A 20,767-nucleotide genomic window follows, 5' to 3' on the forward strand; every position below is an offset into this window, starting at 1 on the left:
CCGAAGTTAAAGTGTTAACGATACCCTCAGGAATCCAAGGAAAAATGCTTGATAATGTATTTTTAGGACAAATTCCCAAAAGATGTATTGTTGGTTTCGTGGGAAACTCTGCTTTCAATGGAACTCTAAATACAAATCCTTTTAATTTTGGTAATCACGGACTTAATCTGTTCGGTTTATATGTTGATGGCCAATCGATACCATCAAAAACATTAACACCGTCTTTTGATAATGATATGTTCACGAGTGCATACCATACTTTATTCTCGGGAACAGGAATTCATTTTTTGAATGATGGAAATGATGTCTCTAAGGAAGAGTATAAAAATGGATATTGTCTGTTTGCGTTTGATTTAACTCCTGATTTATCTGCTAATTCAAACTCCCACTGGAACCTTATTAAACGGGGTAGTGTAAGATTTGAAGTTCGATTCGAAAAAGCTCTAACCACAACTGTTAATTGCATAGTATACGCAGAGTTTGATAACGTAATTGAAATTAATAAAAATCGAGACGTTAGTTTAGACTACAACAGTTAAGAATTAATATAAATGGAGATATTTACTTTTTAAGTCATTTCTTAACCATCCATTCAGTAAAGAAGATTATTTTACATTTTAATTTATTTATAATTAAAGTTTCAATGGATACCAAAGAGATAGAAAACTATTTAAAAAAAATTGATGCAAATATTCACTTCAATGTATTTGCAGCTAATAAGATACCGATATATTTAACACCACCAGCTTATTTAATATCCAATTTAGACCCCGATACAAAACCTGGATCTCACTGGGTAGCGATATACGTGGGTACTAATGGTGTCGGTGAATATTTTGACTCGTTTGGTCGAAAACCAATGGATTATCATGAAATGTTTCTAAAAACCAACTGTAAGAAGTGGATTCATAACAACAAAGTACTGCAAAACTATTTCAGCTCATTTTGTGGAATGTATTGTTTAGTTTATATATATTTTAAATATAACGACATCTCAATGTCACAATTTCTTAATGTATTTTCAGATAATACTTTGTATAATGATCAACTGTTACAATATATGTTTAAGACTTTATTTTTAGAGAAATGAAATAAAAAAGAATGGTTTGAAAAATTATAGTTTTATTTGCATGAAAATCTTACATAACATTTTTATTAAAAATGAATCTTAAAGTACCCATAACTATAACTTAAGTGTACACTGTGATGAGAGCGAATGGAGCGAATCTTGCATAGTTTCTTCATCATCTGTTGCGGGGCCTCGTATCCCAAATAGTGCATCTTCCTTCCCAACGAAGTCAACAGGGCTGTAGAGACTTGGTGATGGTGATGGACTTCTATCTAATTGCGAATACCAATTTTCATCTTCTATCTCTTCCAAATTTACTGTATTTTCTACTTCTTCACATATTGTAACCATTTCTTCGTCATAAATGGTCTCGTTCAGTTCACAAAGTTGAGGCGACATCGTGTAGTTGGACATAGTGTAATGAAATATGAAGTTCGTATTTCGAAGCAAAACACTTTTATACTTTGTTGTATCGGCGAAGAGTGGGGGGACTCGGCTTAGGCAGTTATCAGAAAAAACGCATGTGTATGCACCGATCATTATGATCCTAAGCTAGCTAAACCATACTTTATAAGTACTAGTATTAGTAGTTATTGCTTGTTATCTCTGTCGATAAAATATTTTTTACAATCATGTCTTCCTGCGATCTGCTTTGTTATGTTGTAAATAATATCTCGCGTGCTGTGATAAAATTTATCAGCGTCTGATTTCACGTAGTACTTTAATCGTAAATCTGCATATTTCCAGTAATCAATAGGTAAAACCCCTTCCAGATTCTTCATGTCATAGACATCTATTTTGATGAGATGACTTGCACTGACACCATCACCATCATTGGATGAGATATAGGATAGACCTCCATCAGTCGCTTGAGCTACCGATGACGAAATAGTAGTTCTCCTCTTTTTCTTTGGTTTTTCGAAAAATACATCTATATTGTTTTGCTCCGTTGGTTTGCTCCTTTTTGAAGCAGTCTTTTTATTATTTAATGTGGAATCACTCGCATCTTGATCATCTGGCACATTGAGTGGATAGTAGTAATGCTTGTAAGTGAATTCTTCCTGTGAGTCCTGAAATAAAAAGGTAATAGTGCATAAGATTAAGGTGATACTTTAACTAATAGAATTACAAAAACTAATTATAATATTTACTTAAATTTATAAAAGTTTATAAAAGATCCTAGTTACCGCTAAAATTGCAAACTTACCGTCATGATGGATGGAAATATGTAGATTCACAACACAATCGCTCTAGACGGGTGATTTATATTTAAGACTTATAGCACTGATATTTGATCCTAACGATCTGGCACCGAGTAAACTTGTGACACAAAATTACAATGGTGCGTTTTTATACACACATCTTTTTAGGCAAGAGTCAACATGTTTTCATGCAGCTGCATGTGTCATATTTTTTTGTATCTACTAAGAGAACACATTATCATAAAAGCTTGGGTTAATTTTTTGTTAGTCCTTCTTAATGGGATTATAAATCTTCGAAACAAACACGAATGTACATGCTCTGAAACACCTGCATGCGATATCAGTTTTTGCATCTACCTAAAGTTAATGGGCGATAAAAACAGATTGAGTGGACTAACTAAAAAAATCAACGACACGATCGATCGTGAATTTTGTTAATTTTTTGTTAATGAGATAATAAATATATTTTAAACTGACACGAGAGAGCATCTCACATATTTTTGCAAGAGAACACATTATCATAAAAGCTTGGGTTAAGTTTCTACGAAATGCATTGCTATCAAATTCTAATTTACTTATTCATTATAAACAATATCAGTCATCCAATATGGTGATAACATGATAAACTCGTATTTAAACATTTTATGAAAATACAGTCATACATACAGAAAAATACCTCCTTTTTTAAAGTCGGTTAAGGACAAAATTGTAGAAATGCATGGATCGACGGGTGAGGGGATAAGGGGCGGGGGGCATTGTTAAAACCCCCTGGCGCCGGAGCAGGTACGTACCCCCGATGAAAAAATGAGAAAGTGACGCCTTGGACATTCCGAAGTTATTTTGACGCGTACGGTACTCATTGTTAGAGCTAGCGTAGGTAGCAGGTACCTACAGCCTCGCACGCAATCATTCACTAGATGAGTGGTAGGAGATTCCAATTGCCCTTTTAGTTTCCCGCTAACGACCCGATCGATATATGTTAGGTTAGGTTAGGTTAGGTTAGGTTTGAGCCAATGGTCTAAAAACGGCGAACATCCAGAGCCAATGGTGGTGGTCTTTTTTTGTGGGCGGGACAATTTTTTTTCGCGGACCCCCCGGGGTGGCCCAGAATCGACTTTCTACACTACTATTATGATCTACGATATCTTTTTGCACATTATTTTTATTATTAATTAATAACCCCTAAACATTATATTTATTTCGATTATCTATCATACCTTCAGCAGCGACCGACACAGTCCTAATCTTTTCAGGTACAAAGCCATCATCCTGCATGACGGTGGTCATAAGCTTCTTCATAACAGGGGGTGGGATGTTGTCCTTATCGTAGTTTTGCAACGATTCTAAGAACTTTATGTCGTTAAGCAATTTCTTAGACGGGCCCCAGTAATCCTCCACGGTGCCAACTCCAGAAGGATTGGGAACTTTATCAGGTTTTATTTCCTGAAGACAATAAAATCTGTATAAAATGTTGTGTAAGAAAAATAAAAGATAATGTCTAGAAATAATTCCTGGAAAACGTAATGTAAGAAATAAACTAATTCCATTACCCTTTTATTTTATGCCTTGATACTTGCCTACATATTGTGATTCAAAAAAAAACTTACCGGATCATCCTTTGATTGAATGCAATGCAAAAAATTACAATACAAGTATCATTAATTGAAATCAAACTTGCGTAAAATGAATGTTATTTAACAAGTTAAAAGAAAAACAGAATCGATTGCCCAAGTGTCTATTGTCAAGTTTATTGCAGAAGTCGCTACAATTGTCGTGTCAAAGTCAATTTATGCAAGTTTTTAGTATACAAAACTTGCAAAAGTTGACTTACCGTGTAAGTTTAAAGTTAAAAGCGCAAAAAACTGACTTCTGCTAGACATAACAGAAGTTGCTTGCCAGTGGGTACTCCAACCATAAACCCAAATAACGTGTTTACGGTTACCTTCAATATGCAGATAGCTTCCATGACAAGTTTGATGCCTCGAGGAGGACTCTTCATTGTTTTGATGAAAGTAATGTCCTGAGGCGTCAAAGTATCGAGCGCAGCCAACGCAGAGTTGAGAATTGGCATAGCTTCTGCAAGGTCTGCGTCGCACTCATCTTTAATAGCTTGGGCTTCTTTTGCCTACACAAAAATTGTGATATCTTGGTAGTGGTAAAATTAGTGTTCCACTAAAGGACGGCCTTTTCAGTAATATAAAAGCGGGATAAAGTGCTAAGACCTTCCATGGGATTGCAGTGCAGCTATGAGGTCTACATAATATAATATGTTAAACGATTCCATTCCATTCCAAGATGTAAAGGTTTCTAATGACTTTTACATTGCTTCAGCAAGTTGTTTCATAAAAGTTACAAGGTATGGGATTCGAATCTTTGTTTTTTACAGAGATTTGTAAAAATGGCCAGTGCTCGGTAGCAACTCGGCCACTCTAGCTTCGAATTGATTCTCGCTTACTACTTTATAGATCTTTTACCTGTTCTTCTGCCGCGGCTTGATCTACAAGTACTTCTGCTTCAACAAGAGCTACTCCCTCTTTCTCTTTCTCTACTTTGGCGGTAGTCTCAGCAACAGCAGCGGCTCCGGCGGCTAATTTGGGTTGTAACACTTCCAATGCCTCTTGCAATGCGGCAACAGATTTCGCTGCTGTTGCAAGTTGGTCTAATCCCGTGATGTAACGCTTTTCACCAGTTAATAACTCCCTGGGAATTGTTGATAATATAATTTTAGCTGTTAATAAAAATTGATCTCCATTCTCCGTGCTTCCATAATATGAGATAAATTTTGTCAACAAGGTTAGACCTTATATTATACTAGAGTTTTCGTATTCTTATAATAACTTACGTTCTCTTCTTGCCCAAAAGTGATTTGAACATATTTATAAGCTCCAGATAAGCCGTAGGCGTGACGTAATTATATCTCTTAAGTCGTAACAGGAATTGCTGTGTTAAGTCTTGCGTATCGGTGTGGAACATTTGGCATAGCTTGATAGCTGTTTCACGTTCGAGTTCAGTTAGTTCAACATCTTTTAGGAAACGCGTTGCAACAGCCAGTAAAGCATCAGGCGGCCATTCCTATAAAAGAGTTAGCTTCTTCTAAATATACAATACAATTTAATTGGTACACAATGTTTACAACCGTTTCGGTTCAAAGATGCAAACTAGAAATATTAACTTGAATCTCCCAATCAATCAATTCCAGCTGAACTTCTTACCTGAAACCAGTCGATGGTACAACAGTTGACAAGGGAGGGAAACTTGCGGATCCGTGTGCGCAATGAAGTTCCAGCGGGCGACATAGCGAGTACGATGTGCAACTGATCTCGGACTATGGATACAAAGTACGCATACAGAGCGGTCGGGGTGCCGTCTGTTTGGAGAGATTTGTCCCGTTGCCGATCGATCTGCACAAAGTAAAACGCTGATAATCTTTATATGTTTTTCGATAGCAAATAAATAATAATTTTTCAATTCCTTTAAATGATTCCAAACAATTGATTTAGATAGATAGATCGGTAAACATTGTATTTGTCCACGAAAACATTTACTTTATACTTAGTTCACGCTTACAAATATGTAAGCACTTAAACCTTAAAACTATTCAGTTTATCGTGGAACAAATAAGGTTTCCCCACTCAGCACGAAGCTGCACACCGCAGCACTAGTTTTCAGGAGGAAACTTAAAGTGTTTATAAACATTCATTTCTCACAACAAATCCTTTTGGTTAGAAATATTGCCACAGAGAGCTATCATTATCATTATTATTATGTTACCATACATTTATTATGCTCGACGTAACTGATACTCACTACTCGCATCTTTTCGCAAAGTTCGGCTTTTTCATCAGCAACAAAAATGTTTGGAACTTCACCAGAGTTCAGCATATTATTCACATCTTCCAAGAAACCCTCCTCTTTTATCTGAAACGCATTAAAATGTATATTACGCAACATGTCGAGATGGGTTATCGGGGTATGAGGCAGGGGGACGCCCCACACACCCGCGCTACCGGTATGCGGGGCGTCCCCAACCTGATTGCCATCTCGATCTGTCGCGTAATATATTTAATAATTATAATAATCTCAATAGAATGTCTGAACCAAATAACTGGGTAAATATTTTTAAGTATAGTCCGTACAAAATGACTCCTCACGCGCCATTTTTAAGTCTATAAGTCACGTCAAAAGTAAGGTTCTCTTTTAAAATAAGGACTGAAATCGTACTTTTGACATGAAATTAGACACATAAACTTAAAATGGTGTGTGAGGAGTTAAATTTTACGCATTATAGGTATAAAATATTGCATAAGCATTGGCGCAGTCGGTAGTATACTCACTTGAGATTCAATAAAGAGAAACACCATGTGTAAGTCGGGAGTGCTTGATTTTCTTAATAAAACTTTTAAATCTTCCCGCCATTCATTTTTCCCGTAAGTACGACTCATTTCAACCTGGATATAAATTTAATCATTATTGGTTTAGTAATCATTTAATAAGGAGTGCGACTTTCGAGGAACAATGTCATGACAGTAGCAAACGACAGAAAGTCGTTGAAAACTACTGCTGCAGCCCTCATAATAAACAGAAATTAATTAGTTTATCATTGGAAGTAGGACATCTAGACTACATCTGGGTTTTAATACAATAGGAACCAGTTAAGTTTCAAAATTATCTAAAATCATGTTTCTAAGTTCCATTTTAAAAAGGTGTTATTTTAAAACAATAACGTATGCGGGCACAATGCAATTATCATAAAGTTTACTGTAAAGCTGAATCACAAAACCTGGAAGAGATCATATTCATTTATGTGGGCCGCGAGACGCGTGAGAGACTGCCGGCCAGAGCCGCCCAGTCCCACCAATAGCGCGTGCGAGCGCGGCTGAGTCAGCACGCGACAGATGCGCGATACGTGCTCAATCGCGAACCTAAAAAAATTATATAAGGTGTACTCTCTTTTGACGGCCAAAATTAATAATAATCCATCCGATCTGAATCTGTCTATAATAATTATAAGCATGATTATTTGTCAAAAAATTCCATATAATTTGAACACATTTGAAAAAAATCTTCATAATTTTACCTAAAAAGTACGAGATTCATTGGTTTCTTGGACATATTATTGTACTCTACGAGATAGGCGTCTACTGTTGAATTTAAATGTTCCATATTCGTAGTCTCCATATAAAAGCGCGAATCCGCTTTTGGATTGGCAAAGTCACAATAAATCAAATTGCGTAAATGTCGATCCGTTATCTGTGAATAAGGTTATCATTATATCACAATCACCGTGAAAAGAAGAAAAATAAAAAAGTTATAAAATCTTTTTTTTAAAGTCTATTTGTACCAAAAATTAGTGCTTAATAGTAAATACCACTTATCTATAAGAGATCTCTACCAATGACTCTTCCTTTGTTGAAAAGCGAACACAATAGTAGTGCATGTAAGACCCAACTCATTCACCTAGAGAGAGCACAAAGATCCCTATTAAAAGTAATGTATTTCAGACCATTCCGGTACCCAACACATAGTCTCTATACAACAGCCAAATTATTAACCATTAGACAACTATACATCTTACAAACTATAGCTCGGGTTCACCGCACTACTGAATATAATAGATCACTCCAAGGTAGAAGACGTAACCACGCAGTCATCAACACTGTTTCAAGTAATAGGACCCACTTTGCTGGCAGACAATATAAAAATCTTTCAACCTACTTATATAACAAATTAAATAGAACCTTAAACATACACGACATGCAACTCTTTAAATGCAAACAAACAGTAACTAGTTTTCTAAATAATCTAAACTATATTGATACGGAAAATCTACTAAAATTTCAAATTTAAATTTAAATAAATTATTAAAGCTATATCAAATCAACAACATAAGGAAACACACAGAACACACACTCACACACACTCAAACACACACACACACACACACACACACACACACACAAACACATACACATACACGCACGACACACTGCATGCTAATTGTTTAGACTTAAGTATTTATAGTTTTTGTTAACACAACTATTATGTTTGAGACTGAGGAGGAGGAGCGGGGACCCTGAGACACAGGTTTATCAAACTTACTTCAGGGTTCCCGACACTAAACTGTAAACCGACATTGTTGTGATAAATAAATTTTCATTTCATTTTCATTTCAATTTCATTTCATTTCAATAGTAAAGAGAAGTGGACGAGGAACCACTTATCTATAAGAGATCTCTACCAATGACTCTTCCTTTGTTCATAAGCGAACACAATCAAGGGTTAAAAGGATGCAAAAAAAGTCAAAAGAGAAAGAATATAAAAATTGTTTCCATATTAGGTACTTGTTTGGAGTAAACTAACAAATGAACTTTTTCAATAAACTCGCCTTATCATCGGGTCCTTCAAGCAGTCGCGAGAGTAACTTGTCAAACTCATCATTGAGATAGAAATGCGTTGCCTCTCTCAGGCAATTCACTAGCCAGTGTCGATCTACGTCCTCCGTCAATCGATCAGAAAACACACGCAGACACTCGTGAACCCATAGCCGCTTTATAGACTGCAGATCTGGTGTCACCTCTGGTACCGATAGTAACACACCCTAGGGGATTTGAGAAGAAGTTTGATATTTAACACCGTCAGATACTTATCTAATTCTAATTCGGTTACTATCTAGAAACCTAAATATACTGCTTTGCTACAAAACCTAGTCAACGTATAGGAGAATGCTGATGTTGACATAATTAGTTATGTAGTTCTTAGGGAAAGTTTTCAAAATTTGAATGGTGATCATCAACATAAACAGTAAGTTCCGCACGCACACCGTTTTGCCAGGAAGGTATCTACAAAATTCTTATTATTATAGAAATCAAATAATACATACCAATATAACTTTGGAGAAATCTCGTAAGTTGAATGTGTAATGTGATTTAGATGGCGTAGGCAATAAGTTTAATCTACATTGCTTATACACTTCTAGGGTAGAAGAAACTATTTCTTCTATACAGGGGTCGAAATCTTTAGAAAATCCTCTGAAAATAATTCCAAAATAGAATGATGATGATGGAATAATCAAGTTGATATGTGTACTACTGCGTGATCAAATTATAATTACATAATATTACCTCGTATCTAAATGCCATAACATAATTCTGCTAAAGATAACTCGTAGAGTTTCATCATCGAACTCGTCAATACAGAAGAATGAGAAATGTCGTGAAAACCGTGGCGTTATGAGTTTTGCGCCTGGCATGGGCTTAGCCATAGCGCACATGAACTGGAACAAAATCAAAGATGATAATCTTAAGTCCAGCAGTGGACTGTTATAGGCTATTGATAATGACGATGATGCTATTTATTGTGTAAAGAACTGTAAAATCGTGAGCCATTTCTTATAACCATACCTGAACATCAGTAAGATGCATCGCAACATTGGTTTTGCGATCGTACCACAAGCCTAGATCGATCCCCTGCCGCAGCACTTCAATAGGCGGCTGAGCGCCGTATGTCTCAGCTTGTGGCATGCTGACATCGTCCACGAACACCACACAATAGCAACCGATTGGAGGACCGAACACGCCTGACGATTATAAAAGGATATAATGCGTAAACTTTTTACGCACTATTTTAACTTTATGTGTCTTTCATGTCAATTAATGTACAGTTTTAGTCCTTATTTTAAAGGTGAATCGTACTTTTAACATGACAGTTAGCCCATAGAGTTAAAATGGGCGCGTGAGAAGTCAGTTTTTACGGACTATACTACACAAAATGTATTTGCGAATGAAGAAAGAATAATAAGAAGAACTTGTATAGACAGACGACATTACCGAAAGTAATAAATATTTTTAGACGAAGAAAACGAAGATATTTAAGCTGAAGCATGATGATAAAAGAGCATACAAAAGAATAGTTACTTATAGCATAAATATATAGAAGCAATTAGAGTATTTACAAGCAGAAAATATTATATAGAACGTTTTATTTTAATAGTGCTTAGTTAAGCAATTTAAGAGTAGATAGGTAAGTACTACAAAAAAAGACAGGCAGGTAAAGTTTAAATTTTTTTTTAATTCTGATACAAGTCAGTCCATGACTGCAATCTCACCTGGTGGTAAGTGATGATGCAGTCTAAGATGAAAGCGGGCTAACCTGGAAGGGGTATGGCAGATTTTATTAAACCCTTTGGTTTCTAATAATCTGTGGTTTCCACACAGCATCGTACCGGAATTTGACACGTATGGATTTACAAACCTTTCCGCCTCTTGTCCAATTTACCCATGATAATGTCTTGTGTCTGATTGCAGTTTGTTTGTGCAGAGAATGCCATTATTAGGGCTTTATACACTTTTGTGTCAACTCTCTTGACTAAATAATCCTAAAATCAACCAAATCGTTTATGAACCTAACAACTATCTACTTGTTTTAAATTTCTAATTCATCTTTAAATATAGTACCGACATACACATACAAACAGTACCAGTAGTATTGCGTTTAGTGTAGAGAAAAGTGAACATTTTGAACACTACCCAATATGGAATATCTGAAGAGGATACCAATTTCTATTTCAGTCCCATCTCTCTTCCACCTTTCTTCCACCTTTCTATAGCCGCTCGCCAATGCGTTCCAATAACTACGTGAGTTCGTTTCTAATTAACGACTATTTCTATAATGGGTTGTACATACAATAATGTAGGACGATTTTCCAGTGCCGGTAGGGCCAACCATCATCACTGCCTTATGGTGAGTCACCAACATCTTAAACAGCGCCAAGTATCGAATACTGTCCAGGGTTGTCACAAGGATCTGATTAGGAGGAGTATCACGACTGATGGGTGGAGCCGAGACCACGTCATCTTTCCAGGGCTTCCATTTACCTTTACCCTAAAAATCAACTACGTACAGTACGTGGCAAAAAATATTGTACATCGACCTTAAGAAAGAGATAGCGGTTTCGTAGACCGTTGTCTCTGTCGTTGAGACCGAAAAAACGTCACATAGGTATGAGTGACAGAGACAATGCTTTATGAAGCCGAAATCTCATTCTAAAGGTCGATGTATAATAATTCTTGCCGGCTACTGTACCATTATGTTTGCGACCTTCCTTTAGGTTATTTTTATTCTCTAATTTAATGAATTGATTAGTATCTCTGATAGATGATGTGACCAAATATACACTAATTTTATTTATTTACAGTTATATTTCAATTTTCACTATCCTCTGAAAATTTTCTAGTAGCCTCAGGCAAAAAGCATTTAAAAAATATTTTGTAAATTTTTCTTATCAATAAAATCTAATCTGATATCCTTTTCGTAGTAGTTGCTACATTTTTATACTAGTACATACTTTTTTTACATTACATTTTAAACTACATTTTTATACTACCTACTTATTAAACTAGATGATGCCCGCGGCTTCGCCCGCGTGAATTTAGGTTTTTATAAATCCCGTGGGAAATTTTTGATTTTCCTGGAAGAAAAGTAGCCGTAGTAGCCCGTCCCTGGGATGCAAAGTAGGTATCTCAGTGCCACGTAAAAACGATCCTCCAATATCAATTTATAAGTTTTGGTGGTCAGGTCCCCTGCAGCATAAGGATTGAGGAGTTGGACTCCAAAATTTTTTATGGGACAATGTCGCAAAGTTTTTCTATCGATTAAAAAAATACTCAAATCAGTATAGAAATCTCGGAGATTTCGGTGTTATATATATGGTAGAAAAACACACCTTCTCCTTTTTCGAAAGTCGTATAAAAAGTAGCCTAATCTCTACATAATATAAAATAGTGTCACTTCCCGCTGTCTGTATGTATGTATGAACGCGTAGATCTTTTAAACTAAGCAACGGATTTTAATGCGGTTTTCATCAATAGATAGAGTGATTCAAGTGAAAGGGTTATAGGTATAGTTTAATTCACAATAAAATAGAAATCCCTAGGGAAATTGAAATAATGTGAATTAGGTCGGGAAAAAATCGTCTCATTTGAGAGTTTCCGAGGCGTATCTACAATGCACCCATGCAAAGCCGGGGCGGGTTGCTAGTTAATAATAAATTCCTCTCAAAACAGGTTCAGCCGTTCCGAAGATTAGCCCGTTCAAACAGACAGACAGACAAAAATTTTAAAAACGTGTGATTCAGTTATGATTCAGTTCCAATAATTATATGAGCTTAATTTGAGTTAGTTATTTCGAAATTCAGACAGACACTTCAATTTTATTTATTAGTAAGTATATAGATAGGTTTCGCTATTTTGTGTAGCAAAAATTCTTACCTCTTTGATGAAACGATAGTCATAAACTGTTCCTTCTTTAGGTAGGGTGAATATATACGCTTTCTCAGGCTTAGAAATTTCTTTGGGATAGCCCAAGTTTTCTCTGACCTAAAACAAGTGCCGTTTCTATGAAATTCAACAAATTAAATTAAGTCAATATTTAAATAACTAAATTATTAATTATTTTGGCACGTAAAGAGATGGATTAAAATAATAATATTATGAAGGTATAACAAACCTGCTCTGGGAATTCCTTCTCAAGTAGACCTCTAAATAACATGTCAAACTTAGGGCGACCATCGCTTTCTAGCGTTGCCCCTATGGACCAAATCGTTGAAAAGAAAAACACTCCCTATAAAAAACGAAACGCTATAACATCTACGACTTAAAGATAACAGGTAAACAACAACGTAAATTCAAACCAAATTCGCAAGAGAGGTAAAACCTAATCCAAGAAACATTAAAAAACCAATGAAATACCTAACTATTCGCGATGATTACCTCAAGTTGAGCTCTAATATCGAGGTCGGAAAGGGCTTCAATATATTTCTCATCATACAAATCGTCCATATACGTATCAAAAAGCATCATACATGCATTTACCAAGTTGCTGCGTGACGTTACATACATTTGCTGAAATAATATTAGACATTATCCTAAAGTTTGTAAGAATTCAAATCTAAGTGTAGTCCGTACAAAATGACTCCTCACGCGCTATTTTAACTCTATGGGTCAATTGTCATGTCAAAAGTGCGGTTCACCTTTAAAATAAGGACTAAAATCCATTTTGACATGAAATGTGACACAAAAAGTTATAATGGCGCTTGAGGAGTTAAATTTAGGCGTTATATTTTGTTTTTACTTTTTGGAGATAGTATTTTGCTTTTTGTAAAAGATGATTTTATTATTTTCGATAATAGTTTGGCAACAAAATGTGACATCGTAATAAATGTTCAAGTATTACATACCTACTTAAGAATATAACATTAGTTGTAATCTAATATTTTTTAAGCTTGTAAAAACTATAATGTTTTTACAAAACAATCGGACATTTTGCTCTAGTAGGGTACTTACCTTGACTTTCCCAGAAAGCTCAACAAGCCAAAGCAACGGTGGCATGAAACGATTAAAAAGAATACGAATATAGTTGCGATTGAAGCCGTGCAACGTTGCCGGAAGCGTATTTAGCCATGACTCCATCAGGCATTTCCAGCCCAGGCCCTTTGGCTCCATGTATATCATACCACAGCGTGATACCTGAAAAAAAAAGATAAAGGATAAAGCGTGTTAATTTTAATAATTTGCGTTAAAAGAAATATTTTAAATTTGGTATTGAAATAAATATTCATTGTCCACAAGCCCAAATTGAAGCGGAAAACTAAATCAAAATTTATGGAAATCACATTTACAAAATAATACTGTAAGTACAAGAACTTTCTTTGGAGCAATTTCAATTGCTCGTAAGCAAAATGCGGACCGCAAAGTTAAAAATGCAAATGTCATTCTGATTCAATACAATTTTATTTCTCCTCTCATACCAAGCAACGTGTATAGAAGAAGGGTCTTTAAAGAGGTCAGGTTCGTTACGTCGTTTAAAATTGCGTGTAAAACAAAGTTATCCTTTCTTTCATTCTTTACTATTAAGAATAGCATACTGTCGCCGGCGAAGCTGCCTCGAGATCCATGGGCTCGAAGATGAGGTTGGTGGTGGGTGCAAGCTGGATGATCTCGCCACTCATGAGGCAAAGCTTTTTATTGTCATCCAATACGGTGTTTAAATTTTCTATCCAGATCGCATCTACTGGACCGTCAAAAACCAGCCACTTCCTGAATAACGATTTACACTCGTAAAATATGGATAAAATAAAATTTCAATTTAGTTTTACGAAATCTACATCCTCAGTTTGGCATCATGACTTTTTTATTGCAACGAAATTGATGGGGTTACATTAGACGTTAGCTCAGCAAAAGTCTGGGATGAAACGGCATTTTAAAATCAATCTCAAGGCTTGGGAATGAGTTGCTTAACGGCTTTGTGATAGTTCTAATAAGTTTCAATAATTTTGTAAAGTGGTGATAATAAAAAGAATACCCGGCTGAGTTTGTTGTGGGCTCTTCTCAGACCTGGGCGCATTTGGAACCCTCGTAGCGTTAGTTTTAAGTTTGCGTAATAATTATCACCACTTTCTTATTACATATCCAACATCTGACCATCAAAAAGAGTAATTTATTACCTATTTTGAATAAATCATTTGACTTTGACTTTGACTTTGAAAATCAGTCCACCACGTGGACTTATCAGTCAACCACAAAGATAAATCTGCTGCAATTTGAACAGAAAAAATAGATTGAACTGATGCTAAACTGAACGAGCTTCCGTGCTTTACGTGTTAACTATTAGTATACCTGTTATCATTAGTCGAAACCGCAAAAGCTCTGTAGCTGACTGCAAGAATGCCATCAGACCACTCGTGTGAGACAGGATCGAATTGTCCATACAGCTGCCCCATCGTTATGGACTTCGGATTTATGACCGTCCACTCTACTGCGTTCTCATCCATCAAACCCTGAATTGGTCGTTGAAAACAATAAATGGCAAACTCCAAGTACGTAAATGTACGAAACGTTTGTATAATAAGTTACCTTTTCCGCAACCAATCCCAATGCACCACCAAGAGCGTGATAGCATTTGGTTTTACCAGAGAAAGGAAATCCTACCAACATCAAACCATGTCTTACAAGAATCATTTCGTACAACTGGAGAACCTATAAAAAGATTTAAAAACATCAAATTAAGTGTATAAGCATTAAAACGATCATCCTCACGCTGCTTTTAAAGAACTTTATTGAAGCACTTATGGCTACCCAAAAGACAAGAAATTATAACTCGCCTTTTCTATGAAGAAATCATTGGCTTGTAAATTAAGGGGTCCACATACTTGCTTCAAACAATCTATCAAATCTGGAAGACCTGCTGCTGGCAAAGGTAATCCAGGGAATAAGTCTCCTATGATACCCTGCAATTATTGATTTAAAGGTTACCATGAAGTTTTACTTAGTGTGAAGATATTTATTGACAGGATAAATCTTTGATTATCTTGCCAGTGTACCTGATAATATAGTAAAGATGGATTACCATGAAAAGGGGCACGTCATGCTCTAAGAATTTGGGAAGATTGACGTCTTTAATGGAACGCAATAAAATAACATCTTCCACTTCATCAGGGTATCGCAATTTCAGTGCACCAGCCGCACGGAGTACCGATTTCACAGCACGCATACCTGAACCAGAAATATAATGCTTGTAACATGGCATCTTTGGTATTTATTATTTTATCATCTGTAATTCATAAACAGCGTGTAAAAACTTAGTATTCTTAGATGTCGCGTCGCTTGGCAAAGTATTACAGCACCTTGTCACTTACATACACGATAGCATCAGGCAGGTTAACTGGAAGTAGGCTTCAAAGCATGACAACTTCCTCGTAGTAATTGATCCACAAAGTCATCCACTTAATACGACGTCGTAAATATTTTTAAAAAATCTGTAAAGACTACGACGGACTAATTTTCTAATGAAAATTTACCGTAATCGTAATGGCTCTGGGACGAGAGTTGCTCGGAACAGAGCTTGTAAGTGGCGACAATTTTGACAGCCAGCGGTTTTGCATTGAGGTATCCGAATGCATACAGTTCGATCTCTGATATCAGCACATAGTCTGGTACCATCATGGCCACCGATCTGAATAACGCCTATAAAACCAAAAACTGCTTTGTAAAATGTACGTCAATATCATCAAGGATTGGCGTAGTTGAAATTAGAAATATCATAAAAGTTTTCAGGTGACCGATCAATTGACAAAAAACAAATGACAAAGTTTCATTTCCCAAACAAATTTTGGCAAAATTATGAATCGTTTTATGATCGTTATAAAACTTATGTTTCTACAAATAATTCATTTGATAAAACAAATTACCAGACAAATTGTTATTTCATAAAATATCATTTGACAAACAATTGATTTCTTTAATCGTGTTAATTAGTAAAACAACATATCGCACTTTTTTTTTGATAAAATGAATTGTTTGATAAAATGAACTGTTTGATAAATACTTTAAGAATTCACTCAAATCTTTTATATGTCGACCGGGCCGACGGAAGAGACCGCTTACTATAATGGGGGGTCTCTTTCAACCCAGAAAAACGGAGCCCCTCCTCCGCTCCGTCGATGGGCCCCGGTCGACGAGAAGAGACCACCACTATGGTGGGGGGGTCTCTCTCATCCCCCCCGCTCTCACCATCAAGAGCGAGCGAAGCGAGCTCGGGACTTGGGGCACTCCGACTCGGAACGGTTAGGTTAGAAGGGGATGGCCCGCGGGGCTCCGTCGACGGGCCCCGGTCGCCGATAAGAGACCACCACTATGGTGTGGGGTGTCTTTCCTCCCCCCCGCTCCCACCATCAAGAGCGAGCGAAGCGAGCTCGGGACTTGGGGCACTCCGACTCGGAACGGTTAGGTTAGAAGGGGATGGCGGGGTCTGTAAGACCCCGCCATCCCCTTCGTGGGTTATTTCTTTTTTTACCACCCAGAAAAAAGGAGCCCCGCGGAGCGGGGCTCCGTCGACGGGCCCCGGTCGCCGATAAGAGACCACCACTATGGTGGGGGGTCTCTTTCCTCCCCCCCGCTCCCACCATCAAGAGCGAGCGAAGCGAGCTCGGGACTTGGGGCACTCCGACTCGGAACGGTTAGGTTAGAAGGGGATGGCGGGGTCTGTAAGACCCCGCCATCCCCTTCGTGGGTTATTTCTTTTGTTACCACCCAGAAAAAAGGAGCCCCGCGAAGCGGGGCTCCGTCGACGGGCCCTGGTCGACGAGAAGAGACCACCACTATGGTGGGGGGTCTCTCTCATCCACCCCCGCTCCCACCATCAAGAGCAAGCGAAGCGAGCTCGGGACTTGGGCCACTCCGACTTGGAACGGTTAGGTTAGAAGAGTTATTTCTTTTTTTCGCACCCAGAAAAAAGGAGCCCCATGATATTATTGATGCGTTGCATAGGGGTTTGCATATGTATGCAAAACAGACTTTTTGTATGTTTTTTGTTAATTAGTTATTTTATCGAATAATAAATTTATCATCTATTATTTTGTAAAATCGCGAATTTGAAAAACAAATTATTTGGTGAAATAATAAATTTTTAAAAATTTGGAAAGTTAAACATTTGTGAATAGAATATTTGTCAAATGATCTTTTGTAAAATGATATGTTTGCGGTATACGACGTTTGTGATTTGATTAGTTTTTCAAAAGTTTTTGGTGAACTGATAATTTGTCATACGTTTTTTGTCATTCATTAGTGAACCAAGTTTTCAAGATGGTAATAAAATTATTTTACCTTCAAATTATCCGGTAATTCTGATCGTCCAGCGTAACCTGGATTCATAGTAATGAAAACAGCGCAAGTTTTGTCCAAATTTAGCAAAGTCCCTTCGAATAGAAGTTCTGTTGCTCCAGAGTTAATTCCACGCTGAATAGACAAAATCTGCTGCGCTACCACGGACAATACCTCGAGATCAATTCTATTGAACTCGTCAAAGCATGACCAAGCACCACATGATGCCAAACCCTAAAAGTATGAGGTTTAAACATTTTATATTTTAGATCCTAGGTATAAACTAGATTTGAACCATTTGAATCGACTCAATAGGAGAAGCCCTGACGTAACAATGTCAATCAGAAGCAGTTTATCTTTTACTTTTGGCTTAAAATGTCCATTGAAGCAGTCTCCTATTGGTTGATTCCTCAAAGCAAATTAGTTATTAGTTTTATGTCATTTTAGAAAATGCATGATATAATATATTATGTAAGGGGCAAACGCACCTTGAAAAATTTGCCAAGAGCAATATAATCAAGACCATCAGAGCAATTGAATACAACACACTGCTTTGCAACCGCTTTTGCCAAATCTTTAGTGGTTTCAGTCTTCCCGGTGCCAGCTGGCCCTTCGGGGGCTCCACCTAGTAAGAGATTGGATCAATCAAATGTTCATGTGGATCATAAACTTAATTGCCGATACATCTAAAAATACGGGTTCTATTCGTGATAATTATTTAATATTGAAAAAAATGAAGGGTTTAAAACTTAATTCTCTGATGAAGTACCAAGATAATACTAGGACTAATAGGTACTAAAAAGGTATCTTCGGAGTCTTTAAATTCATATCCTGTAATGAATATACCTAAATGCAAATGTAGAGCTCCGAAGAGAGTTCTAAAACATCTGTCAGTTAGAGGCGTAACGACCAACCGACCGGTATTGCCCAGATATTCGTAGCCATACATCAGCTGTGAATTGATCATGCGTGTTGCTATTTGCATGCTGTTGTCTTCCTCTTGTAACTGAAAGATTTTGTACAGATTAAAACGTAAAACTACTATTCGTTCATCAATATTAGCCAATTTTGGTCGGTTTCGATTTTTTACCAACTCAATTCATATATTCTACCTACGCGAGTGGATCCGGCGTGTGTTCAAAGAACATACCCGGCGTGTGTTCAAAGAAGTAGATGATTCGATCTAGTCTTGTTCCAATTTTTAATGTGACGATTTGATTGTGAGATGTATTTTTAAATGCAAAGTTAACATTAAGTATCTATAATTATTGTCGTTTTAATGTATATGTATAATAATCAGTACCCTTATTATAAATGCGAAAGTGTGTTTGTTTGTTGGTTTGTCCTTCAATTACGTCGCAACGGTACAACGGATTGGCGTGATTTTTTGCATGGGTATAGATATAGACCTGGAGGGTGACAAAGGCCATTTTTTATCCCGGAAAATCAAAGAGTTCCCACGGGATTTTTAAAAACCTATTTCCACAATTACAGGCTTCAGCTAGTATTTTAATAATTTAAATATTTTCAAGTGCTTCACTTGCCTCCCAATAGTATCTAATCTGCGACAACCAGTTAAAGTCATTGTCAAGTTGCACGTTGAAGTCGATCAGTTCCATGAGCACATCTCTAGCATGCACATCCAGCACTACTAATGCACCTGCAACGGACGCTCAGTGTTGTTCAATCTATGTTCAGTACACGGAAATTACTCATTTAAATAGGGTCTTGGACTGTAATAATAAAATGAAGTGATTTTTGTATTTATTGATACCTACCTACCCTATGTAATATATTATTATTTATTTTGAACATAATTAATTATTAACGTCACGCTGCACGGAAATCGAATAATCACGTCACAATGTATAAACGACAAATATTATTCAATTTTTTAACATAAAAATAGAGTGATTTCTGCTGGAAAATATTTTTTACCATCCAAATTTCCAAAATTTAAAGTTTCCAAATCTATCGTCTACGGGACCCCCCTCAGATGATAGATTTGGATGTCAGTTTTGCAATCACTGCTGTAACTGGATATATTAAAGGATTAGCTGATGAGTGATGCAGAACATATTATTATAGTCTAATGGCTCTCTTAACCAATTAACATAGACTTCTGTAATACCTTATGAATTCACCCATGTAGGAGTTTTCCAAAACCTACTAAAACTAAAGTTAGCAACTACTTAAGCTTACGCACTTACTAAAATTAAGCAAAAAAAATTGAATAAAGAATATTGTACTGAATTAATTACCGAGAGTGATGCGGTTCTGTAAACTAAGAACTCCACGTACAAGGTCTACGATTTTAGATATTTGGTAGTTGCATTTATCCCAGTAATCTCTCATGGCTTTGACACTTATATGAATCGCGTCTGTCACTTCAGATGTCCAAAACGTCATTGCTATGCATTGCACCTATAGGAAAACATCACTGATTTTACTTTCATCTGTACATTATGTAAAAGGAAAAGCTGACTGACTAACTGACTGATCTATCAACGCACAGCTCAAACCACTGGACGGATCGAGCTTAAATTTGGCATAAAGATAATATTATACTAGTACTATTATGACGTTGGCATCCGCTAAGAAAGGATTTTTGAAAATTCAACCTCTAAGGGGGTAAATTATGCTCGCGACTTCGTACGCGTTGACTACACAATTTTTTATCCCCTATTTTACACCCTTAGGTTAGTTAATAAGTAGTTTGAGAACACAAGCTCGTAAACACTTAGTTTCATCGATAACACACGCAGACCTAGAACAGCGCAATAGGAGCTATGGTAAAACTCAAAGACCTTGGAAGTCAGGACCTGATACGGGAAATAAGAAGT

At 36.6% G+C, this 20,767-nt stretch overlaps 2 protein-coding genes across 2 annotated transcripts in view; both read right to left on the reverse strand.

Annotated features, from left to right (window-relative positions):
* The window catches only part of Dhc36C (Dynein heavy chain at 36C), a 64,905-nt gene that overhangs the window by 31,683 nt on the left and 12,455 nt on the right, over positions 1-20,767 (reverse strand). The window contains exons 21-50 of the mRNA XM_069498734.1: positions 20,186-20,348; positions 19,469-19,584; positions 18,771-18,930; positions 18,413-18,549; positions 17,928-18,158; positions 16,124-16,289; positions 15,673-15,818; positions 15,428-15,553; positions 15,180-15,302; positions 14,943-15,103; positions 14,192-14,363; positions 13,611-13,793; positions 13,038-13,169; positions 12,775-12,888; positions 12,537-12,644; positions 10,954-11,151; positions 10,522-10,645; positions 9,672-9,847; positions 9,393-9,544; positions 9,152-9,299; positions 8,657-8,869; positions 7,349-7,521; positions 7,052-7,193; positions 6,606-6,719; positions 6,079-6,189; positions 5,484-5,672; positions 5,114-5,343; positions 4,746-4,971; positions 4,214-4,396; positions 3,489-3,714 (exon numbers count right to left, since the gene is read on the reverse strand). Coding sequence (XP_069354835.1) covers positions 3,489-3,714; positions 4,214-4,396; positions 4,746-4,971; positions 5,114-5,343; positions 5,484-5,672; positions 6,079-6,189; positions 6,606-6,719; positions 7,052-7,193; positions 7,349-7,521; positions 8,657-8,869; positions 9,152-9,299; positions 9,393-9,544; positions 9,672-9,847; positions 10,522-10,645; positions 10,954-11,151; positions 12,537-12,644; positions 12,775-12,888; positions 13,038-13,169; positions 13,611-13,793; positions 14,192-14,363; positions 14,943-15,103; positions 15,180-15,302; positions 15,428-15,553; positions 15,673-15,818; positions 16,124-16,289; positions 17,928-18,158; positions 18,413-18,549; positions 18,771-18,930; positions 19,469-19,584; positions 20,186-20,348 — 4,843 coding nt within the window. The remainder of the gene's footprint in view (positions 1-3,488; positions 3,715-4,213; positions 4,397-4,745; positions 4,972-5,113; positions 5,344-5,483; positions 5,673-6,078; positions 6,190-6,605; positions 6,720-7,051; positions 7,194-7,348; positions 7,522-8,656; positions 8,870-9,151; positions 9,300-9,392; positions 9,545-9,671; positions 9,848-10,521; positions 10,646-10,953; positions 11,152-12,536; positions 12,645-12,774; positions 12,889-13,037; positions 13,170-13,610; positions 13,794-14,191; positions 14,364-14,942; positions 15,104-15,179; positions 15,303-15,427; positions 15,554-15,672; positions 15,819-16,123; positions 16,290-17,927; positions 18,159-18,412; positions 18,550-18,770; positions 18,931-19,468; positions 19,585-20,185; positions 20,349-20,767) is intronic.
* Positions 512-3,328, reverse strand: LOC138402401 (uncharacterized). The gene is made up of 2 exons (XM_069498723.1): positions 2,277-3,328; positions 512-2,139 (listed from the first exon to the last, which is right to left on the reverse strand). Exons 1-2 carry the CDS (start codon positions 2,280-2,282, stop codon positions 1,660-1,662), a joined length of 486 nt encoding a protein of 161 aa, XP_069354824.1. The 5' UTR covers positions 2,283-3,328; the 3' UTR covers positions 512-1,659.

Source organism: Maniola hyperantus, chromosome 1, assembly GCF_902806685.2.
Source record: "Maniola hyperantus chromosome 1, iAphHyp1.2, whole genome shotgun sequence".
Classification (NCBI taxonomy): Eukaryota; Metazoa; Arthropoda; class Insecta; order Lepidoptera; family Nymphalidae; genus Maniola; species Maniola hyperantus.